The 26,077-nt window shown below is 40.8% G+C and overlaps 1 protein-coding gene across 4 annotated transcripts in view; it reads left to right on the forward strand.

The window, feature by feature from the left end:
* The first annotated feature begins 6,475 nt into the window (after positions 1–6,475).
* The window catches only part of LOC122836855 (magnesium transporter protein 1-like), a 61,480-nt gene continuing 41,878 nt past the window's right edge, over positions 6,476–26,077 (forward strand). For 3 of the 4 annotated variants that reach the window (XM_044126804.1, XM_044126806.1, XM_044126807.1), the window contains exons 1-2: positions 6,478–6,629; positions 6,949–7,118. In XM_044126804.1, the coding sequence (XP_043982739.1) occupies positions 6,549–6,629; positions 6,949–7,118 (251 nt within the window). In that variant the 5' untranslated portion in view covers positions 6,478–6,548. Of the gene's footprint in view, positions 6,630–6,948; positions 7,119–26,077 lie in introns of all 4 variants that reach the window. The other variant, XM_044126805.1, reaches the window with a different exon arrangement.

The raw sequence follows: 26,077 nt of genomic DNA on the forward strand, positions 1-26,077 counted from the left end.
AATGGAATGAAACTCTCCCTATAAAACTGTAAGCTGTGTTCTGCTCGAGGCTCTTTTTCCTGACTGTGATCAGTGTGCAGAGACGTCAAAAGCTGTAGATGTTTGCAGTTTTCTGGAGCTCAACGCGAAGCTCGACGTAATTCACAGCAAATATATTAACTTGATATTAACATAGACACAGCGGGACGGATCATGAGTCTGACTAAAACTAACTAGATGACAGACAAATTCTGGGGTTTATGTCTGCTTATTTCCAAGCTCAAACACCGCAACCTGCGGTGCAGTGCATTGAATCTGCTTGCATAAAATCTGCAAGCGACTTAAAAATAAAACTAGCCCAAAGCTGCTTATGATAATCGGACTTGGTGACCGAAACTCAAAATAGTTACTGTTTTTTCCAGCAATAAAATGCGCATCTCCATTGTTTATGTTTCTGTCGCTGCTGATAAGTGTCAAATAAAAACTGTGGTTACTCCCCAAGATGCGTAGAGAAAATGTCAGGAACCGGGGTTTTGTCCCTTTTTGTGGGTTCTGTTTTTGTTCCACTTTTGTTTCTCACCTTCCGTCCACTAGATGGCGCCAGACACACCTTTTTCCGGAGAGGTGTGCCATCACCTTCCACACCAGTACTCAATCATCTCATCAGTCTTGGAGTACAAGAGGGCCGCACCACGAATACTTCAGTGTTGGAGCGTTAGCCTACCATGGTGCTCTGAGCACCGACGGGAGCGATCTGAGATTCTTTCCTTGAAAGACCTGTGAGTAATTCCACGTTGTCCTTCCTTTGTTTCAGCATCTCCAGTTTACTCCGGTGGGCAGTCTTGCTACTGGTCTGTACTCCTTCCCGTCCGAGCCTACCTGTCTGCCCTCCACGTCAATTCCCGGATCCTCCTCTGTCAAAACCCTGGATCACCTGGAACCACAACAAAATTGAGACTTCGGACTAGTGATGGTGAGATGAAGCCTCATGAGGCATTGTACCACTTGAGCCAAATGGTTCGAGAAAGGGTTCATTTCTTGAGGCTTCATGTGCACACGAAACCACCTACTGGCCAGGTGTACAATCACAGCCCGCTGTATCTTAACACATGTGATGCATTGAATTTTTGTCTATTATGGGTCTTGGGAATGACTTCACAAAAGGTGTACATATGTGTACAATAAAATATTGTTTGAACAATAAAATATTGTTTGAATGTATTCTCTGTGTGTAATTATTCCCAAAATAGTGTCATGTGATATGGCATGTTGTGTAATAATGTTTTTCTGTGACTCTAGAAAAATGGCATGAGCTTAATCAGGCAGAGGACAGTGAAAGTGCTTGTGGAAGTAGGGAGGGGGTAGTGAATAGGCTAATGCTTGTGTAACTTGGATGATTTCATTCATTTTTATTAAGAAACAACAATTTCTCCACAGTTTTAGGTTTCAAAGGATTTCTCTTTTTTGACACTACTTCTCCAGCCTTTGAAAAGACATGGCACAGATAATGCCGGGGTGCATAAATAAATAAGTGCAAGTTTGTACAGATTGGGGTACAGTGACCGATGATTATAGTATAGTATATAGTATAGTAATGAAATACCTTGGCTGGGTGAAGCTCCAGTTTCCTCCCTATTCTCATGCAAGGCACGGTAGTGTCTTAGCATGGATGAGGTGTTATTATTGTACCCCAACTCCTTGGTGCACAATAAACACCTCACCTTTACAGAAAATAAGAAACAGTGAAAAATACAGTTCCTCATAAGCAAACCTAATGCATCTGCAAATGTTCAGTTCACCTTACCTCTCGCTGGCTCCATCCTACTCCTATCCTGTCTTTGTGCTCCTAAATCTCCTATCTATCTATCTCTCTCCTAAACTCTCCAAACACCAAACTAACTGTCTCAAACTAAATAAACATTATCCAAACTCTGCTATCCAAACTATCAAAACTCTGTCCACTCTCTCAACTGACCGCAACTCGCCTACAACAACCCACATTTTGAATGGAGCCTGTGGGGTTTATAAAGCTGTCAAACCGCGCGACAAAATCTGAGCCATTTCCCGAAGCAGTCACGTGGTACAGCCGGGCAGCGAAGCCTCGGACGTCATCGTTTTCGGCTCCTCCCCTAAATGAAGCAAGCCTCGATACGCGCTTTACGGAAACGCCCCCCCCATTACTCGACACACGCCTCGAAGCCTCGGCTCATCACGTAACATCACTACTTCGGACCTTCTGAGAAAACCCCCCAGACAAGTTCCCCACTCCACAAGTAAGATTGATCCATTACTGCTGTTAACATTCCTGTCTGCGATTACCTTGAACTCACCATCTCCCTTGCCATCCTTCCTTAGAGTGCTGGTTGTTTCCTGAGCCATAACCTCCCGGATCAGGACGGTTCCACCTATCTTTTGTTTTCTAATAAACTGCCTTCACTGATTTTGTCTCCCCTGTTTAGTGTTCTGCATGTGGGCAAGACAAATTGAACCAAACGTGACAAAAAATAAAATTACTAAAGAAAATGGTAACACAGTGATTTTGATAAGTAACTGTAGTCTGCTGAGCCCTCATCCCATCTTTTGTCTGGCAACTCCATGACACGTAAGTACCAGCAAGAAAGCAAACAAATTAACTTTAAGTTGATATTAATACATATATGAACTAAATGTGCATGCTAGCAAAGAGAACAAATGTATCCAAACCAACTAATAAATGTTTTATTGAACCTAAAATATTGTGTGTGTGTGTGGGTGAAGAAATAAATTGTGCATACAAAGAGTTACAGAATCAAGAGTGAGGCCATGGGTTTGGCAATATCCAGGACAGGAGTGGTAATAATGACCATTATTTTATTTTATTTTTTTCAAAGAAAATACAAATCATTAGAATAGGTATTTGATAACTGATAAGTGTGCACATTATGCATTTCTTAAAGGTATACCGGTCATTGGAGTAATAACATTAAACTTTGCTGTGTTTCTCTTTTTTTCTGCAGTACACGAGAAGAGCCAAGGAACAATAAATATGTCCCATGTCCACATAAAGATATTGAAACAACTCAACTCCATGAAATCTTTACCGTATACCAAAAATAAGCATTTATTTCACAAAGTCTCATCCAAAATTTTGTACATTGTCATTTATGGTGTTGATACAATATGGTTTTGATCAATCGATCAATCAAATTTTATTAGTATAGCACATTTCAGCATCAAGGCATTTCAAAGTGCTTTACATCAAATCAAACACAAAAACACAATGCAACATAGAATCAACAATTAAAAACACATCAAGTCAGATTCTGTCAAAAAAATTGTAATTGATTATGTTTCAAATAGAACTCTAAACAAGTGGGTTTTTAGTTGAGATTTAAAGGAAGTCAGTGTTTCAACTGTTTTACAGTTTTCTGGAAGTTTGTTCCAGATTTTTGGTGCATAGATGCTAAATGCCGCTTCTCCTCATTTGGTTCTGGTTCTGGGGATGCAGAGCAGAACCAGAACCAGAAGACCTGAGAGGTCTGTAAGGTTGATACAATAGCAGCAAATCTTTAATGTATTGTGGTGCTAAACCATTCAGTGATTTATAAACTAACAACAGTATTTTAAAGTCTATTCTTTGAGCTTCAGGGAGCCAGTGGAGGGACTTTGAAACTGGTGTTATGTGCTCTATCTTCCTGGTTTTAGTGAGAACGCGAGCAGCAGCATTCTGGATCAGTTGCAGCTGTTTGATTGATTTGTTGGACAGACCTGTGAAGACGCCGTTACAATAATCAATACGACCGAAAATAAACGCATGGATGAGTTTCTCTAGATCTGGCTGAGACATTAGTCCTTTAATCCTGGAAATGTTCTTCAGGTGATAGAAGGCTGACTTTGTAACTGTCTTTATGTGGCTCTGAAAGTTCAGGTCAGAGTCCATCACTACTCCCAGGTTTCGGGCTGATCGCTGGTTTTTAGTTGTAATAACTGAAGCTGTGCACTGACTCTAGATCTATAACTCTAGATCTATAACTCTAGATCGTTCCTCTTTAGGTCCAAAAATAATAACTTCAGTTTTGTTTCTGTTCAGCTGGAGGAAGTTTTGGCACATACACACACATATATATATAATACATATGAGAGATAGAAGTTCATTCAACTCAGTAAAGAAAATTTCCACATATGTTGGAGTTTTGTATAAAGTTAGTGTCAAAGTTCGTTTGAGGCCTTTAATCTCAATTCCAAGTAACTCAAAAGAGGTAAAGTGACCCAAAGAGATTTTACTATTTACAGTATTCTTAAATATTGAAGCCACGCCTCCTCCTTTTTTATGTTTCCTATTCTCACTTAAGAAATTGTAGTTAGGAGGCGCAGATTCAATTAGTACGATTGGTTCATTATTGTCATTCAACCATGTTTCTGTCAGAAACATAACATCGATATTATGCTCAGTGATGAAATCATTGATTAATAGAGCTTTGGCACAGAGAGATCTGGTATTTAAAAGAGCCAGTTTTAGTAACTTGGAGGCCAAAAGTTCTTCAGTCTGAGGTTCCTTTAGGCAGGGGCACAGTCTGAGGTTTGAATTAGGTCTCCTGTATTTTATGTTTCTGTTTTTTGTAAATTTTCTGGTAGTGATCCGGACAGGTAATGTCCTGTTTTGTAGTGCTGGGGGGCCAGACACATTCTGGGGGAGGACGGGTGTAAAAATAATATCTGGACCCCGGCCTCAGACCTCAGAAACGCAGAGTGATGGATCCTCTGGGAAATCGGAGGCAGGTGGCTTAAATGAAGTGAGGTCTGTTACATGAGTGCTAAGGAGAGACGTCCCAAGTAGAACCTGTTGATTCATTCCGTCTGTAAAATTGAGAAACTCTGGTCCAGAAGACATTTCTCCAAAGGTGTCTTGTGAATCCTGTGAATCCTCTGAATGAGTGCATGAGCAAGGAGGGGGTGGAGGAGGAAGGGAACCAGTCGCTCCGTCTCCAGTCGATGTTGTATCAGCTTGTTTTGGCTCCTGATACGCAGAGAGTTCCATCCTAGTCAGAGATCCTTGAGCCTGTTCTTCTGAAGCGACGATGACGTTGCTGTCCTTGTTGATAAAATAAAAAAGGTTTGCAGTGAGTAACTTTATCTCATGTTTATTGAGATTGTGTCTGCCTCTTCCAAAAAGGTGAAAGCGCTGCCAGTAGATCCAGAGGTTATCGATGAAGGTCACTGAGCTGGCAGAGCAGGTTTTAATCAGCCATTTGTTTATCATGCCCAGCCTGGAGTGTTTTTCGTCTCCCCATTGAGGTGATGGAATTGGACCACTGAGAAATAACTTCATTTTCAATTTTCCCATAGTGTTCAGAAGAATATTAAAGTCCTTTTTCAGAATCTCAGATTTCTGCTTTCACTACCATTTTCTGGTCACCCTTGTCCCTAATGGGATCGGGAGGGTTGCTGGTTCCTCTCCAGCTATGTTCTGGGTGAGAGGCAGGGTACACCCTGGACAGGTCGCCAGTCTGTCACAGCGCAACACAGAGACATACAAGACAAACAACCATTCACACACACTCACACCTAGGGAGAATTTAGAGAGATCAATTAACCTGACAGTCATGTTTTTGGACTGTGGGAGGAAGCCGGAGTACCCGGAGAGAACCCACGCATGCACAGGGAGAACATGCAAATTCCATGCAGAAAGACCCCGGGCCGGGAATCAAACCCAGGACCTTCTAGCTGCAAGGCAACAGCTCTACCAACTGCGCCACTGTTGCAACTCAACCGGTTAACTCTCCCGTCTTTATTTAATTTGCCTGCAATGACTTTCTAAATCCAGCAGATGTCACTGTAAGTGACAAAGCAACACAGTTTCAACACAGTGAAACTGCAGTCGGTGCTGCCCAATTTAAGGTACAAATACACACATATTTATGATATTCTTTGATTAAATAAATTTATCTTAAGCGTTCCTCCAACAGCTAAAAATGTAATTTATATCAGGTGAGTCTTTCTCCCCTGAGAATGTGGATTGGTACTGGACTGATTTTCTGTTCCCTCAAATGATTTTAACAGAAGTTTCACATAACTTAGAAGTTGATATAAAAATAATGTTTGTTTTAGCCACAAAACGATTATGCTCAGCAGCAAACAACAAATCCCCAACTTGAGTCGCTCATCGAGGTAGCTGTATGCTGACGTAAAAACATTTTGCTAGACAAAAAGACAACACCTCTACCAATTGCGCCACTGTGCAGCCCTCGTCCGAATGTAAGTAGAGATATCTCAAATAGGTATTTTGTCTAGTCCAAATATAATGAAATATCTTAATTAACTAATACGTCTACTCATAAACCATTTTCCGATATCTGGAATGTAATTGCGGTGAAAGCGAGTTTATGTTAAAACTGCCACCGTACAAAATAGCAAGACAAGTACTCACAATATGGCGGCAACGTTGACGTACTGTTATGATATCCTTATACTTCTGGTCTCCACTGGTAGTCTCTGGTTGGCTAAGAAACAACCAATGGGAGGCTGACAGGACTGAAGCGTTGGAGTGTGGGCAGGCACCTAGCTGATAGGAGTGTACAAAGTGCAGTAGAATGTTTGGGAAACTTTACAGTACGCTAATTTTTATTCTCTTTTTCTGCCATGAGCCCAGTGATGCTCAAAGGAAGAAAGAGGTAAGAAGTCATTAATAACGTACAGAAAAGAAAGTTCCAAAATTTTGAGTCATGCCTATGCTTGGCAACTTTTAAAAGACAACCGCCGTTTGTCTTTTTCTTGTTTTGACATCTAGCTAACGCGTTTCAACATGTGAGTTTATTTATTTCTCATTTAAACAAACCGCAGTTGTGGTTGTTAACTTCTGGGTTGGACTGTGTGAGAACTGAAACCGCGGTTCCAAGATAATTCTTTACACTAACTGAGCCGATGAAAGGAGGGTTAATGCTTTTATTACAAAGTAGTTAGCTTATGTTTGTGTGTGTGTTTGACGTGCAGACTTTGCTATCAGAGAAGGTGACTCAGATGATGGACTGGACCTCGAAGCGTTCAGTCATCAGAATGAATGGGGAGAAATTCCGTCGCTTTGTCAAGGCTCCTCCAAGAAACTACTCCGTGTTCATCATGTTCACAGCGCTACAGCCGCAGAGGCAATGTGGCGTTTGCAAGTAAGGTTATTATTTCTGTAGAATTTTTACCACCTTCTACACCTATACACTGAAAAAAATAACTCTTTGGATAAACATAAAAAAAAATGGAAAGGTTTTCCTCCTGATTACTTTGCTTTATTTCAGCACCATGTAATTGTGTTACTCCTATTTAAAGCAAATGTGTTAGGTAAACTTAATTTATTAAGGTTATTCCAAGGTAAAGCAATTGTGTTGGCTCAAATTAATATATTATGATTATTCTAATTTAAATAAAATGAGTTGGCTCAACTTAATTTATTATGGTTATTCAATGGTTGTTAATAAATCAAATGAGTTCGCTCAACTTAATATATTATGGTTATTCCAATTTAAAGCAAATGTGTTGGCTCAGTTTTATTTATTAAGGTGGATTCAACTCATTTACTATAGTTAGACCCAATGTAATTTAATAGAGCCAGCCCAACTAATTTGCAATGTTTTGGACCGAGAAATTGATTTTACTTGATTAAGATGAATGCTAATTTAGTTGAAACCCCTTTATTTTACCTTCACACTACTTAATTAAGTTGGTCCAACTCATGAAGGTTACGTTAGCTCAACAAGCATGCTTCATGCTGAAAGAAAGCTATTTAATCTTGTGGAAATCCTTTCCTTGATTTAATTACGTTAATTCAAAGACATTTTTTAAGTTACATTACATTAAGTGTTTTAAGACAGGACTGGGTGAAAGGGTAGAAAGAACACTAAACAATTAAAAAATGTGCAGTGCAGGCACGTTAGTACAAAAGGTATAATCTCTAGCCATATGACAACCCATTTGGACATACATTTAAGCTATCACAATTACAAAAAGTTGTTATTTTATAGTAGTTCATGAAATTGCATACTTTGCTAGCTTTTAAAAGTTTACACATGAACTTGCAACTTCATTTACCAAACTCAAAAAAAATTCTAATTAAAAAGACATGTATGGAAGTAAATATGTGCCATCAGAATTTGAATAAAAAATACCTCTGAAATTTGAATGTTGTATATTAGTGCTTACTTTTTCAGTATTAAAATAAATTCAGAATATATTTTTAACCTAAAAAAATTCAATGACATTATTTTTTAAGTAAAAATATATTCGGTGTAATTTTTTTTACATGGTTGCAATTTTCAGTTATTAAAAAAATTCACATTCCTATTTCAAAGTGATCAAATTTTCAATATACATATTTTTCACAGTTTAAATTTTCAGTGTTAAAAAATTCAGCATATAAAAAATTCAACTTTTCAAAATTCAAATGCAATATTTTCGTTGTCCTCCAATTCAACTTGCTCAAATTCGCCGTCTCAAATTCAGCGTCTAAAAATTCGCTGTAAAAATGGCCAAGGTTACTTCAGGTCACAGACATTAGCAATGGATGTCCGATTCCAACATCCACCTAATCACGTGACACAACCGTCATATTGAAGAAATACCAGCATCACCCAGGCTGGCGACCATGGAGGCGCATAAACCCAACGGTGAGTTTAATGCTTTCATATTTCTATAGTATATTTTATTTTGTGCATGAAGTTTGATACATTATCTTAAAGCCTGATTTAAAACACGGGTTGGGCCGTTGTTAATCTTACAAATTGTAGATTTATTTGTGTTTTATATAGTTTCTATAATTTTAATGAGAGAAGAGCACAGTAGGATTGCCATCCTTTCAGAAAATACGGAATCGCCCGTAACGAGACGCGATTTGTTCGGTATTTCTGTATGTCCGACAGTAACGCCTATCACATGCATATAAACATTTAGTGTAACAATAATTACAAAAATAAAACACAAGACATGTTAAGCTCAGCTAATGTGGCGGGAGCTAGTAAGGACCCCAGAACGCTTTGGACCATTGATGATGTCACGGTTGCCTAGAAACACTAGGGTGCAAAAGAGGGTTAGCAGTCGTGGTGAGCCGCTCTCAACCTGCGTCTTTTTAAAACGTCCTCAACCGATACTCTACCATGTCCTAGCAAAGATACAGGAGAGAGAAGACACACATGCCAGGCTGAACAGTGTCAGTGAGGATGAATGCTAGCAATTAAAAAAAAAAATTAAAAGGGAAACTGAAGAAATTATACTGTCTCTTTATTCTTTAAAACTTATGGTACTGCAGTTTTAGTTTCTCTAGTGAAATAGAATGACACTTTCCATCTGCTAGATCCTTATTTTAATTTCTGAAAGGTGGGAACCCTACAGCACAGAGCTTTCCTGAGTAAAAGTGATCATTCTCATGAAGTGTAAATTTCTTTTTAACTAATCCATTTTCAACTGCTACTTTGTCTTTTATATATTTTGTGACTACAGGGTAGTCAGGATGCTATTGTTGAATCTGCAAGCCACTTACTTAATTTACTAACTGAAAGACCACGGAGTGGAGGAAGAGGAGACATGATGAAATTCTGGACTGGATGGGAAAATCTGCCAGCAAGTCTGTCTGTGGAGATTGTTGGTGGAAACTACACCACATGCTACAAAACACTAAGAATTCCTTGTCACTACTGGAATTACAACTCTTTCAGTGAGGATTTTGTAGCATGCATTTCCTCTACGCAGTCTGGCTTTGGCTTGCTTTGAGTGATTGACCTGTTAGAAAAAATAATAAATAAAAAACAATCTACATTTAAGCTGTAGCAGTTCTTTGTTTGTGAATCAGTTTGTTAAAACAAAACAGTTTTGTTGAAATGTAGAATCAATTCAATTATCTGATTTTGTCAGATCACAAGTTCGATACATATGTTTAAATGTGATCATATGTATTACTCATTAGAGCGACAACATTGCTGTTACTCTAATTTCTCTAGTTTTGTCAAATTCAAAACTAGAGGAACTAGAATAACAATGTTCAGAGTAGATATTTCATTTCTCTGAGTCAGTACTGTTTGTACAGGCAGTTTTAAATATGAAACTGAAATTGTTTTTTTATGCAAAATTTTATTGAATGTACTTAGATGAGTTCATATATGCTTTAAGTATTAGAAAATAAACAACATAAGACAAAACTTTTTCTGATTCTTATAATTCAAGTAATGTAAAGCAATACAACAATGTACAAATGTACCTAATGGGTTCCTTTTGAGTAAAGAAAAAAACAAACAAATTACAAATTTAGAACATTTTTGTTCTCTGACATGTCTACCATAAAAGCACTAAAATTCACCTCTGTGGTAACATGATCAGCATTTTGCTTTACATTTCATAAATGGTGAATTTTTAAACTGGCACGGAAGCGTATTGCTGTCACAGGAAAAAAAATTGAGCGCTATCACGTTATAACATCATATGTATCTTATTAAAATGTGATAGTTATCTTGTTAAAACATCATTGCCTTCTGGTGATTTTGGTTGCTTGGTTACAAACAGCCGTTTGCCGTTATTCAGCTATTGTTATTCAATAAAAATCTGAACATAAAATGTTCAGCAAATACATCTGAGCCTCCGTTATAATCTTTATAACCTCTGTCAAGGCACCGTGGGGTTCAGGAATTGGATGATGTGTACGACCAAGAACCCAGAGCAGGTTAGGAGTCATGTTGCTTCAGTTCGAAGTGGGTGATTGTCCCAGCCACTGCAGAAAGTATCCAGATCATCCTGCAGACATGGCAGGAAGACATAATGACAACAGAAGAGGAGTGCTTCATTTGAAATGTCCAGGTATCCCTCTTCTTTAAGGTAGTGTAGCACATCATAATAGATGCACGTTACAGCCGTCCACAGATCTCTCCACAGTCGCTCAGTCCTTCAATTATAGAGTAATAAACGATTAAAAACTGCCCTTCAAATCTCATCATATTGAAGACCACACAAAGCTAATGTTACTATAGACATTCAAAAGCATCACATATTGAAACTTGTCATTTGTACAAACCTTTGATTGTGCACACTCTTCCCAGATATAAAACTGCTTCTTCCTGCTCCAAACGATCACGGAGTGTATCAAAAATATGATTCAGCAAAAGTTCCTAGAAAAGAGAAAAAAGAAAAAAAACATTTAAAAAATTGTCAGTAAAATAAAAAAGTATTTTGACATCAGTAGGTCAGCATTGAGAAATCACAGTAATCTAAATTAAATTATGATATTTAATCTAAAATAAGTTAACAGATGTACTTACAAACATATATTTTCTTGAAAATTAGTTAAAATCAACTGAAAAAACAAAGGCGGTTGTTTATAGTGTTGCTAGGTAACAGAACAAGGTTTTAGGCAAAGTAAAAAGAATGTAAATTAATATTGTATATCAACAATTGTCAGATAAGAGAAGCAGTATTTTGGATGATGTTGTAATGAAGTCACCTGAACAATACGGTAGCTGATCAGAATGGGGTTGTGGTTATAATTAATGTCGGAAAGTGTTCACAGCCCCTCTTTGAAGCACACAAGGCAGCCATATTAGCGGTAGCATCTCCTGAAAAATTACGACTTTACTAAGACTGCCTGTCTCAGTCTCACCTAAGACAACATACAAACAACCCAGAATGTCGCCACCCATCAGTTCTCTTTAAAGATTCTAGACTTGACCCAAGTGGTATTTCTTTTTGAAATAAAACTGGGGAAATTGGACGTGGGACAGCGGGGAGGGGCTGGGGGTGCTAGGAGGTAGCGAGAAGTAATATGCCGGCACTACAAGATTAACAACGGCCCAACCCGTGTTTTAAATCAGGCTTTAAGATAATGTATCAAACTTCATGCACAAAATAAAATATACTATAGAAATATGAAAGCATTAAACTCACCGTTGGGTTTGCGTTCGCCTCCATAATTAGCCAGCCTGGGTGATGCTGGTATTTCTTCAATATGACGGTTGTGTCACGTGATTAGGTGGATGTTGGAATCGGACATCCATTGCTAATGTCTGTGACCTGAAGTAACCTTGGCCATTTTTACAGCGAATTTTTAGACGCTGAATTTGAGACGGCGAATTTGAGCAAGTTGAATTGGAGGACAACGAAAATATTGCATTTGAATTTTGAAAAGTAGAATTTTTTATATGCTGAATTTTTTAACACTGAAAATTTAAACTGTGAAAAATATGTATATTGAAAATTTGATCACTTTGAAATAGGAATGTGAATTTTTTTAATAACTGAAAATTGCAACCATGTAAAAAAAATTACACCGAATTTTTTTTTACTGCAAAAATAATGACATTGAATTTTTTTTTTGGTTAAAAATATATTCTGAATTTATTTTAATACTGAAAAAGTAAGCACTAATATACAACATTCAAATTTCAGAGGTATTTTTTATTCAAATTCTGATGGCACATATTTACTTCCATAGACATGCATGTATATTTTAAAATCACTTGATTTTATTGTCAATTTAAATCTGACAAACTGAAGCAAAACAAAATACTGTATTTTGCAGCAGCAATATTTGCTTGTTACACAGAAGTCAAAGTATTGCAACCAAAGTGAAAAATACTCAGATCTAAAAACCTAACTGATACGTTTACAATCATGATAATATGACATTGAATACAATTAATTAAATAATCTTTAATAAAACAAAAGTACCCAAATGTCAAAGTTTCCAAACTGCATTTATGTCAGTTAAAGACAAACAAGATGAAAAGGAAAGATTTAGTGGACAGACACTCTCTCTGACCTTCCTTCATTGTAGCTGTCCTCCTGTCTGTCCTGGACAGAACAGAGACAGGCAGAGAAAAAGACAGACAGGAAGAAGGGATGGAGTAAGAGAACTGATTGTGTAATGTGTAACTTTACCATTTTAAAATTTCCACTGATAGTCCATGAAGGAGGAGAATGGAGATACACGGGTTCACTGTTGTCCTAGTTGTCCTGTTGGTTTTGATGTCCCTTTTCTGTTTGCAGCTTTTGTTCTTCTTTCTGGGTTGAGGCCTATGAATCGCCTAGAAATAGATTCGAGACAGTTTAAAATTACCCTCCATGCATCCATCCATCTTCTTCCGCTTATCCGGGGTCGGGTCGCGGGGGTAGCAGCTTCAGAAGGGAGGCCCAGACTTCCCTCTCCACAGCCACTTCCACCAGCTCCTCCGGAGGAATCCCAAGGCGTTCCCAGGCCAGCCGAGAGACATAGTCCCTCCAGCGTGTCCTGGGTCTTCCCCGGGGCCTCCTCCCGGTGGGACGTGCCCGGAACACCTCACCAGGGAGGCATCCAGGAGGCATCCTGACCAGATGCCCGAGCCCCCTCAACTGGCCCCTCTCGACATGAAGGAGTGGCGGCTCTACTCTGAGTCCCTCCCGGATGACTGAGCTTCTCACCCTATCTCTAAGAGAGAGCCCAGACACCCTACGGAGAAAACCCATTTTGGCCACTTGTATCCGCGATCTCGTTCTTTCGGTCATGACCCAAAGCTCATGACCATAGATGAGGGTGGGAACGTAGATTGACCCGTAAATCGAGAGCTTCGCTCTTTGGCTCAGCTCTCTCTTCACCACGACGGACCGGTACAGCGCCCACTTGACGGCAGACACTGCGCCAAACCACCTGTCGATCTCCCGCTCCCTTCTTCCCCCATTCGTGAACAAGATCCCGAGATACTTGAACTCCTCCACTTGGGACAGGACACCCCCCCTGACCCATAGAAGGCACTCTACCCTTTTCCGGCTCAAGACCATGGCCTCGGATTTGGAGGCACTGATCGCCATCCCAGCCTCTTTGCACTCGGATGCGAACCACTCCAGCGAGAGCTGCAGATCACGTCCTGATGAAGCCAAAAGGACCACATCATCCGCAAAAAGCAGAGATGCAATCCTACGGCCACCAAAATGGATCCCCTCAACGCCTTGGCTGCGCTTAGAAATTCTGTCCATGAAAGTAATGAACAGAATCTTTGGCAGAGGGCTGCCTTAGCGGAGTCCAACCCTCACCGGAAACGAGTGTGACTTACTGCCGGCAACACCTTGGCTGCGCCTACAAATTCTGTCCATAAAACTAATGAACAGAATCGGTGACAAAGGGCAGCCCTGGCGGAGTCCAACTCTCCCGACTTACTGCCGGCAATGCGGACCAGACTTTGACACCGGTCATACAGGGACCTGACAGCCCGTATCAAGGAGCCCGGTGCCTCATACTCCTGGAGAACCCCCCACAGGGCTCCCCAAGGGACACGGTCGAACACCTTCTCCAAGTGCACAAAACACATGTTGACTGATTGGGCGAACTCCCATGCACCCTCAGGACACTGCTGAGGGTGTAGAGCTGGTCCAGTGTTCCACGACCAGGATGAAAACCACACTGCTCTTCCTGAATCCCAGGTTCAACAATCCGATGGACCCTCCTCTCCAGAACCCCCGAATAGTCCTTGCCAGGGAGGCTTAAGAGTGTGACCCCCCTTTTTAAACAGGGGGACCGGAGGAACATTAGCCAACACAACCCTACAACATCCAGAGCCTTTAGGAACTCCGGGCGGATCTCATCTACCCCGGGGGCCCTGCCACCGAGGAGCTTTTTGACCACCTCGGCTACCTCGACCCCAGAGATTGGAGAGAACAACCCAGAGTCCCCAGGCTCAGCTTCCACAATAGAAGGCATGTTGGTGGGATTGAGGAGGTCTTCGAAGTACTCTGCCCAGCGGCCCACAACATTCCGAGTTGAGGTCAGCAGCACATCATCCCCACTGGGTTCTGTACTGTTCCCCCCCCCCCTGAGACACCGGATGGTGGACCAGAATCGCCTCGAAGCCATACGGAAGTCTTTCTCCATGGCCTCTCCAAACTCCTCCCACGCCCGAGTTTTTGCCTCAGCAACCCGCATGTCGCTTCGCCTGCCGGTACCCGTCAGCTGCTTCCGGAGTCCCACAGGCCAAAAATGCCTGATAGGACTCCTTCTTCAGCCTGAAGGCTTCCCTCACCGAAGGTTTCCACCAACGGGTTCGAAGGTTGCCGCCACGATAGGCACTGACAACCTTGGGCCCACAGCTCAGATGAGTCGCCTCGACAATGGAGGCACAGAACACGGTCCACTCAGACTCCATGTCCCCCAAGTTCCCCGGGACGTGTTCGAAGTTCTGCCGGAGATGGGAGTTAAAGCTCCGTCTCACAGGGGATTCCGCCAGACGTTCCCAGCAGACCTTCACAACACGTTTGGGCCTGCCAGGTCTGACCGGCATCCTCCCCCACCAGGAGAGCCAACTCACCACCAGGTAGTGGTCAGTGGACAGCTCTGCTCCACTCTTCACCCGAGTGTCCAAGACATACGGCCGCAGATCCGATGAAACACTGACAAAGTCGATAATCAAACTGTGGCCTAGGGTGTCCTGGTGCCAAGTGCACATATGGACACCCTTATGCTTGAACATGGTGTTTGTTATGGACAATCCATGACGAGCACAGAAGTCCAACAACAGAACACCACTCGAGTTCAGATCGGGGGGGCCGTTCCTCCCAACCACGCCCCTCCAGTCCTCACTGTCATTTCCCACGTGAGCGTCTAAGTCCCCCAGCAGAACAAGGGAATCCCCAGGAGGAGCACTCTCCAGTACCCCCTCTAGTGACTCCAAAAAGGGTGGGTAATCTGAGCTGTCGTTTGGCCCGTAAGCAAAAATGACAGTCAGGACCGGTCCCCCACCCATAGGCGCAGGGAGGCTGCCCTCTCGTTCACCGGCGTAAACCCCAACGTACAGGCGCCGAGATGGGTAGCAACAAGTATGCCCACTCCTGCCCGACGCCTCTCACCTTGGGCAACTCCAGAGTGGAAGTATGTCCAGCCCCTCTCAAGGAGACTGGTTCCAGAACCAGAGCCATGCGTCGAGGTGAGACCGACTATTTCTAGCCAGAACCTTTCGACCCCACACACTAGCTCCGGCTCCTTCCCCAACAGAGAGGTGACATTCCACGTCCCAAGAGCTAGCTTCCGCAACTGAGGATGGGACCGCCAGGGCCCCCTCCCTCGGCCGCCACCCATCACACAATGCACCCGACCCCTTTGGCCCCTCTCACGGGTGGTGGGCCCATGGGAGGGGGGCCCATGTTTCCTTTTCGGGCTGAGTCCAGCCGGGCTCCATGGGTAAAAGCCTGGCCACCAGACGCTTGCCATCGTGCCCCCCCTCCAGGCCTGGCTCCAGAGTGGGGCCCCGGTGACTCGCGTCCGGGCGAGGCAACGCCGAGTCCAAAGTTTGTATTCATCATTGGGGTCTTCGGGCTGCACTTTGTCTGGCCCCTCACCTAGGACCTGTCTGCTTTGGGGGACCCTACCAGAGGCATGAAGCCCCAGACAGCAGAGCTCCCAGGATCATTGGGACACTCAAACCCCTCCACCATGATAAGGTGGCAGCCCAAGGAGATTACCCTTTTGTTTTTAAGTATATATTCCATTTTTAGATTAGATGCCTGTGAACTACCAAACATGTTTTGTAAAGGCATTACTGAAATAGTTCTCATATTTCTCACCTATGAAAAAAATACTCTGCGTGGCAAAAGGTGCTGGTGGACCCGCTTGTGCCCTTGATGCTGTTTCCTGAAAAATAGCAATGTTCAGTGATATTTTTTATTTTATTTTTTTTTTAATGTATTTTAAAGGTTTTATTGGCTCTAGTGGCCTTTATTTGATAGTTAATTGACAGGAAAGTGGGTAATGAGAGAAGGCGAAGACATGCGGCAAAGGTCACCAGGCCGGGAATCGAACCTGCGACGGCCGCAACGAGGACTAAGGCCTCCTTATGTGGGTTGTGCTTAACCCCGGCGCCACAACAGCACATCCCCAGTGATATTAGTTTTAATTTTAACTTAATACTCAGGTACACAGAGAAATTTCCATAGGCAGATACATTCTGATGTTTCTATCCATATAATATGTTTGCAGACAGAGACACCTTCTGTACCTTCTGTGCCTCTATCTGTACACCTAAGGTTGGCAAATACAGTAAGATGGCAATATCTCACTATGTCTTCCATCCATCAGTCTATGGGCAGAAGGATGGAAGTTACAGTGAGACAGACAATTGGAGTGACTGGGGCGGTGAGAGGGGTCTGTCTTGTCACCCCAAACAAGTTGCTGCCCTGGGCAGTTGCCCGCAAAGCCCATAGCAGAATCTGGCACTGGCTGATTAATCACAATTAATCAGTATGCCTAACTTTGTAAGCTTAAAATATAAATATGTACACAGCTGTGCAAACTCCTCTTGCTGCACGCCAACAATTTAAAATCCAAGCAATTATCTTGCTTTTGTAATCTCCCATACTCAACAGCAACTAAGAGAAATTTACTCCACTATTCATGCGTACAAGTGGTACCAAACTTGGTCAAGAGCCAACTGATAGATTACATCTATTTTGTTAGCTCTATTTTAATTTCTAGTTTTTGGATACCCAACCCTTTTATGATCTTGCCAAGGGCAGGTGCCCATGAAGCCCATATCAAACATGCACATTCTCAAAAATGTTTTGTTGTCTCAAACCAATCATGTCTAAAGATTTGTAATTTCCAGGTTTTTATATTCAGGAAGGTTTATATCAAGTCAGTTTGTTTTAAACGTTGGTTTAGAAATGTTTCTCTACATTCATTTCCTGTGATGAAGCGGCTCTCATTTGGGTACTAGTCATCCAGCCAATGAAGACCGGTGTTATTTGTGCACGTGAAATTGCAAGCTAGTAAACTAGCTGTGCACAAAGTTAGCTTAAGACCCAACACAAGAAAGTTGAAACTGTTCAACTCTTGTTTCTGTCTGCTGTTGTGGAAAAAGTATTTTGCTGTTCGTAGCTCCCCGTATGTAACGCGCTGCTGTGAACTAGATAACTCTCTGCGGGAGAGAGGCTCTGATGTCAAACTACATGGTTAGATTGATCTGTGTTATGTAATATTAATGCATTAAAATTTTCAGGTTCATCGCAATAACGTTGACAGTCCTGTGTGCGAGAGAAAATAAAAAAAGAGTTGAGGCATCCTACCCTCAAACAACTTCTGCAAAACGACCAGAATATAGCCATCTGCATATTCTAGGTGAACTAAAAAGCACTTGTGTTGCACATAATGTTAGCTGAGAAATAACTGAAGTTAGCTTTAGCAAACAAGTGAGAGTAGCTCCATATAACTACATAAAATATATTTTCGTACACAAAACCGCAATATAATATCTTTTGAAAAGTACTTACCTGGTGAAAGTCATTGTTGGCCCCCCCTCTAGCCTATGAACGTTCGTCTGCAGTTGGTAAAAATCCCACAATGCAATTGTACATTACAGATTTACAGTATATGTATTAATTTCCGCACGTGATCCAGCGGTCCAAACACATCCCATGTACTTTCCATATGCATTTCAGATCACAATTGCTGTATTTTCAAAACACAGCCACCTTACTGTATTTTCATGTTGTAGTTTTTACTGCCATTTGTTACAGTGCAGTTCTTAAATGCCAATAGTGCCCTGCAGAGAAAAACAAATATCTATAGTTAATGTGTAACTCAGTCCCCTTTGATATTTTCCCAGGCGCAAAACCGTTTTGCCGCATGACTTCCCATGATCTTGCGTGATCTCCCGTGATTTTACTCGTCATCTTCAGCACAAGATCAGTCAGACTATAATGAATCATGTTATCTCAACATGATTAAATTTCATAAACATTAAGTTGTTGAATTTCTTGTTTATCCAACATGATTGTATCATGTGTTTGTTTTTTTTTTAGAACTTAGAATTTTATTATTTTTGCAGAGCAATGATACAACCATGCATTAAAGGTACATGACACAAATGTTGACAATATAAAGTTTTCCATAAATAAACATCTTAGTCACAAATGTAGGTTCATCGTCATACAACCCCAAAATAAGGATACACTTTGGGAGGGATAGCTAGACATCATATGCCAAGAGACAAACTTGTTGGGTTTATTTACATCAACATTGCTTCTGCTGGCCCCCAGCGCAGGCTAAAAGTGTTTTTTTGAAGTCTTAATGAGTAGGTTATCTTTTCCATTCTATACAATTCCCTTACTTTTTGGACCCATAAGTCATAGGAAGGAGGCTCCAGCTGCATCCACCTCATTGTGATGCATTTCAGGGCAGCTGTAAAAAGGACATTTAACAGATATGCTTTGGCCCGTCCTTGCAAACCATCTGGTATAATACCAAGTACCGCAACTGCAACATCCTTTGGTATAACTCCTGGGAAAATATGGTTTATAGTTCTGTACACCTCATTCCAAAAGTTTTGAAGTTTGGGGCATGACCAAAAGATGTGTGTATGATTGGGGACCGCTGAGCCACAATTTCTCCAACACAAGCTTGGTACTTTAGGATCCATCTTGGCAACCACATCTGGGGTCCTGAAATATCTGCTAATAATTTTCCATTTATATTCCCGCCACATATTTGAGTTTGTAACTCTATGAGCCTCAATCCAGACTCCCTCCCATGCCTTGTCAGAGATTATTTTGGCCGTCTCTGCCTCCCATCTTTGTTTTGTCCAAGTGGTTTCGTTAAGGTTCATTGACAGAAATACACTATATAACTTTGCTATAAATTTTTTATCTCCTCCCCCTTTCTGGTAATGGATTAGAAGGTTTTCTAATGGTGTTGGATTTAGCACTTTTTCCCAGTCCTTGTGCACGAGCAAAAAAGAGCGCAGCTGTAAATATCTAAAGAAATCACTTTTTTGGAGATGAAAATTCCTACATAACTCTTCAAACGACATAAGATTGTTTCTGTCAATCAACTGATGAAGAAATGTAAGCCCCTGTTCAGCCCATTTAGAAAAATTTTTGTCCAAGAGATTGGGTGTGAAGGATTTAATATGTCCAATGCTTGTTAATACTGATAAACCTCTCGGTAGCTTGAAAGAAACTCGCACTTTGTTCCAAATGTCAAGTGTGGTTTTAGTCCACAATGGCAGTTCCTTTACTGGGATATCTAAAAATGGCAATACCTTTAATGGTACTGAGCATTTTGCTTGCTCAATGCTGAGCCATCTTGTTTGAGAATCCTGTTGGATCCATGAAATTAAAGGCTTTAACTGAGCTGCCCAGAAATAGTATTTTAAAACCGGAAGCTTGAGACCCCCTTCCGTCTTACTTCTTTGTAGTGTTTTATATTTTATGCGGGGGCGCTTGCTTTGCCATATGAATTTTGATATAATTTTATCCAATTCAACGAACGTGGACTTAGGTATGCCAACTGGTAACATTTGGAACAAATACAATAATCTGGGTAACAGATTCATGCGAATGGTTTCAACGCGACCGAGGAGGGACAAAGGCAATGCTGACCATCGCTCCAGGTCTTTTTTAATTATATCCAGTGTTTTCGTGTAATTGACGTGATACAAATCATTTAATGAGAGGGGAATATTGATGCCTAGGTATTTAATGCCTTCCCTTGGCCACCTAAAACCGCTCTGTTGTTTAACCCCCAATGGAATATTGCTATTGACATCCATTGCCTCTGTCTTATCAACATTTATTTTATAGCCAGAAAAATGGCCATAAACAGAAATCATTTCCCTCAGACGTGGTATTGATGATGTAGGATCAGACAGATACAGAAGTACATCATCTGCATAAAGAAATATTTTATGTTCCTCTGTGCCAATCAGAATCCCTTTAATTTCATCATTGTCCCTGATAAGCTGGGCTAATGGCTCGATGCTAATTGCAAACAAAAGAGGTGACAAAGGACACCCTTGTCTGCATCCGCGTTCCAACTTAAAACTTGCCGACCTGAAACCATTAACTCTTACAGCCGCTTGTGGGGATGAATATAATGTATGTATCCAATCTATGAATTTGGGCCCAAATTTAAACCTCTTTAATGTTTGAATAAGGTATTTCCACGACACACGGTCAAAAGCCTTTTGGGCATCTAAAGATATTACAGCTGTCATAGCTTTATTTTCTTTTTGGTGAGACATAATATTTAATAAACGACACAGATTATTTCCATAGTGCCTCCCGACAATAAATCCGGTTTGATCTGGATGTATGATTTGATTTATTATGACATTTAATCGTCTTGCCAGAATACCAGTTAGAATGCGTACGTCCCCATTCAGCATGGATAATGGCCGATATGACCCGCAGTCAGTGGATCTTTACCTTCTTTATGTAATACAACAATTGTGGCATCAGACCAGGACGGCGCCATTGTTTTAGTTTCTAAAGAAAAGCGGTATGCTTCCAATAAAAGTGGAGTAACGATGTCTATGAAACATTTATAGAATTCATTTATGAAACCATCGGGGCCAGGACTCTTATTATTTTTAAGGGATAAGATAACATTTTTAATTTCTTCTACTTGAATTGGCTTATCTAATTGTTTAGCTACAGTATCAGATAATTCTGAAATTTGTATATTTTGTAAGTAGTCACCTATTTTATTCTCATCACTGCAAGTGTCAGTGTCTCGGTATAAAACCTTGTAAAATTCAGCAAATGTTTCAGCAATATCCTTTGGCTTTAAGGTGGATTTATTGCCCGATTTCAGCTTTTGAACAACATTTGAGGACTGTTGTTTTTTAAGTCGGAAGGCCAGAAGTCTGCTCGCTCTATTTCCATTTTCATAATACTGCTGCTTAGCAAAACGAAGGTTACCTTCTATCTTTTCTGATAATAAATCTTGGAGCTCTCTACGTGATGTATTCAAATCATTCAGAATTTTGGATGCTCTAGTCTTTTTATGTTGAAGATCCAGATCTCGAATTCTATCTTCTAAATATTTCTGTTTGGCTGCTTTTTGTCTTTTTTTTGCTGTGGTGTAGGAGATGATTCTACCTCTTAAATAGGCCTTTGCACAGTCCCACAGCATGATAGGAGATGTGTCAGGGGTGTTGTTTATGTCCAAATAATTTTTGAGGTCAGATTTAACAAAATCAATGAATTCCTTGTCATTAAGAAGGGAGGTATTAAGTCTCCATTGCTTAAATGATGGGGTCAATCCTATATTCCACTGGAGAGTAACAGGTGCGTGGTCAGAGATTGTGATGGGCAATATTGTGATATCCTCAATTCTGTGTAGCTCAGCCTTGGAAGTAAAAAAGTAATCTATTCGTGAGTAAGATGCATGTCGGTTTGAGTAAAATGTAAAATTTCTGTCCTTTGGGTATTTGGATCGCCATACGTCCACTAATCCAGTTTCCACAGACATATTTTTAAGCATTTTACCCATCTTAGATATGGGGGTCTGAGAGGCCGGTTGCCTATCTAGGTTTGACATTACACAATTAAAATCCCCCCCCATAATCAACAGACCGGAGCTGTACTCTGCAATCATATTGAAAACTGACTTAATAAACCCTGGAACATCTTCATTAGGGGCGTATACATTTATAAAGGATACCGCTGTTCCATCAATTATCCCATTTACCAAAATAAATCTGCCCTCCTTGTCCTTATGTACTAACGTTTCAGTAAAATTTATTTGCCTATGTATTAATATAGCCACACCCCTTTTCCTGCCAGAGCAATGTGACGAATAGTAAACTTTATCAGCCCATGACTTACTTAATTTTGTATGTTCCACGTCTGATAGATGTTTCTTGCAGCAATGCTACTTGACATTTTGATTGTCTGAGTTGCAGCAATACTTTTTTTCTTTTCATTGGACTATGCAAACCCTTCACGTTATAACTTGTTACAGTTAATGTACTCATAACTGATTTAATTTAAAAATTTATATGTGATAGTATTGTGCTGGAGGCAGAGACGGCCGTTTGACGGGTGGAACCAAACATTTGAGTAACATGAACGATGAACACCAAGACGATACAATAAAATAGTAAGACTTTGCTGTGCAATATTGTCAAAACTAATATTCAAATGCTCTGTTTTTTTAGTTGAAGTAAGATCCTCGGGGAACAGAAGGATCAAAACGCAGGAAACACAATAAAAAATGAACATAGATAACATAATGCAAGGTAGTGGGTTTAAGTCCCTAGCCACTATAGAAAGCGGCAACAAACACAACCGAAAGATAATTGGATGTGTGCAACAACAACAAAAAGAGAAATTAAGAGTGTGGAAGTTCAGGCTCCTGCAGGAGAAGTACTTTAACCACAGCATAGAATCTACTAGTAATATTAATGCAACTTAATTATAACTTAGTAATTTAACAAGGTTAGAAGTGTGCACCTTTCAAACGTATCAGTTTAGATAAGTGACATTGAACGCAATTACAGTTGGCATTTAAGCACTAAAGACAATATTTCAGAGTTGGGATCTGCTGGTCCGAATTGTGTCATATTAGCATTTGCGGTTTCGCTTACGTTTCAGTTCCAGTTATTGCAGTGGGGATGGTTTTCCGTATGTAGTCCATGGCCTTCACGGGATCCCGAAACTCCTTACTGTCCTCTTTGTATGTGATTTTGAGTCGTGCTGGGTAAAGTAATCCGAAGCGCACATCGCTCCGTCCCCGTAAAGCTTTCCGTGCATCGGAGAAGGCTGCGCGTGCCTTGGCCACACTGGTGGTGTAATCCGGGAAGATTGCGATTCTTTTACCCTTGTAGGTCAGTGGGGCTTTTTCCCTGGCTCTTCTCAAGATGTCAGCGGCGTCTCCATCATAATGCAGCTTGGCTATGATCACACGAGGTCTCTCTCCGTCTCCCGGTTTCGTCAGAGCGGCTGTTCGGTGTGAGCGATCGACTTTTTTCCTCTGTAGGGTTGGCGGAGTTCGGCTGTTCCTCAACGCCAACTATAAGGATGTTTCCGCGTCTCATCCTCCCCTCCATGTCCTCGCACTTGTCCCGTATCTTAACCAGCTCGCTCTGAAGTTCAGTAACGGTAGTCTGCAGAGTGTTTACCTCATCAGACCATGTAGACAATCCACCTTTCATATCGTCAATGTCTGTTTTTACTGAGGTGATTTCTGCACGGGTGGCGGTGGCATTGCTGGCTATTTCGGCCCTCACTGCGTTGATATCAGCTCTGAGGGTGGCGAACTCTTCAGACAGCGCACTCCTCATTTCCTCCCTTATAATTTTGGAGATTTCCCCTCGTATAGAGGTTAGGATATCGGCTCTCAACTCTTCACACATACCAGGGCTCTTGGGTTGTGGGTCCTCTTCTGGAGTACGCTGCCTCGTGGATCTGGAATTAGCCATTAGCTTTGCCGTGTTACCGTCGTATTTGAATTTGCGAAGTTTATCCGCCATTTATCAAGTAAAGTCTACTGGAACGGAATTATTTACAGTCCAACACCTCTATTAATCCGATTTAGGTCGCAGTTAGTGAGCAATTGTGGTTTTTAAAGCGAAAATGTTGATAAACCTGCAGGAGCTCTGAAAATATCCGTCTTTACTCCATCTTGGCTCACTAGCGCCACCCTCATGTGTTTGTTTTGAAAGATTAAATGATTTAGTTAAAAGTACATGATATTCTTTTGTTAATGTGATAACCCCCAAAGTTAATTTTTTTGAGTGTATGGCACTTGTGCGATCCAAAGGGATCCTTTGCCTAACCTTATTCTGTCCATAAAAAAAGACTTGTGCATGGCGTCCTTTTCTTCCTTGATTAAAAGATATAATACTTCCCCTCAAAGTTTCCCACAGTATTGATGGAGATGTTCCCAGATGATCCCTCATTTTATACAAAAAAGAAATCTGCTCTTTGATATATTTACAGAATTCTGGCTCTTTCAACAGTTATCGATCTACTTTTCATGTTGTTTCATCTTGATTCAAAGGATCTAATTCTAAAGATAAAGAAAGGATGGCGTGGTCTAAAATGGCAATATCGTGATATTTTCCTTCACTGGTAAAAGCCAATAATTTTGCATCCACCGTTAAATAATCTATTCATGTGGACACATTGTAAATATTTATGTGAAATGAGTAGGCTCTTCGCTGGGGGTTAAATATCCTTCAGCTATCGAACAAATTATAATTTTTTCCAGATATTCCCTCAGGAAAATGCTGGCATCAGAGGTCAGTGCTCTACATGAGGATGAGCTGTCCAAGTATGTATCTAATAGAAGGTTCAGGTCCCCTGCTATGATTAGGTTGGTTTGAGAATTGTCAGGGATTTAACGTTGTAAAAAAAAGTAGTCTATATTAGGGCCATATATATTAATCAAGCTAAAGATTACAGAATACAATTCCCCAACTAATGTCAGATATCTGGTTTCTGTATTGGACATATACATTTATATTTATGAGTAAAGGGTGTATCTTTGTTTGAATAATATATCCATACCTCTACCTCTAACTGCGCAAGTAGAATGATTAGCTTGCCCTGTCCACCTGCATCTCAGTTTTATACACTCATTCTAATTAAGATGGGTTTCTTGAAAAAAAATTACATCACTGGCCTTTAGGTGTGCCAATCCTTCAGCATTCCATGGACAGGTGAACAAAAACCTGTCCATTCTTTTCTGCTTATCTTGCATCAACTTGCATACCTCAGATTAGTAAATATATATAGTAAATATATTCATAAGTCTGATATAACTGACATCATACATAACTCCCAGCCAGAGGTCGTGCTAGACTTTTTTGTTCTCTGACATGTTGACTGACAACATTTTAAAAATTCGGTCATGTACTATTTTTACCTGTCAAATTATAATCATATCAACATAGGCTATTTAGAATTTTTATGCGGTTTGGTTAATATTCACCTAGTAGAACTGTGAATCCAGATCCCATCACACATAAAGCAGATAAATGCATCTAACTTTTTATCCATAGTGACAAAAATCACTGATTGTGGCCCCACTAACTTATAATAAATGAAATTAAAGACTCCACTTAAATTACGGTCACTTCAACTCCTGATTCGCATCTACAGAGAAATCTGAGCTGGTTCATCAGTTACTTGGATCCGTCTTGATTCTATCTTCTCTCTCTCGCACATAGGATTGTCAACGTTAACGCGTTAGTGCATGTGATTAACCAGAACATTTTAATGCGTTAATAATACATAACACAGATCAATCGAACCATCTATTTTGAAATCAGAGCCTCTCTCCCATGGAGTGTTATCTAGTTCACAGCAACATGTTACACACGGGGAGCTACGAACAGCAAAATACTTTTTCTGC

Source organism: Gambusia affinis, linkage group LG09, assembly GCF_019740435.1.
Source record: "Gambusia affinis linkage group LG09, SWU_Gaff_1.0, whole genome shotgun sequence".
Classification (NCBI taxonomy): Eukaryota; Metazoa; Chordata; class Actinopteri; order Cyprinodontiformes; family Poeciliidae; genus Gambusia; species Gambusia affinis.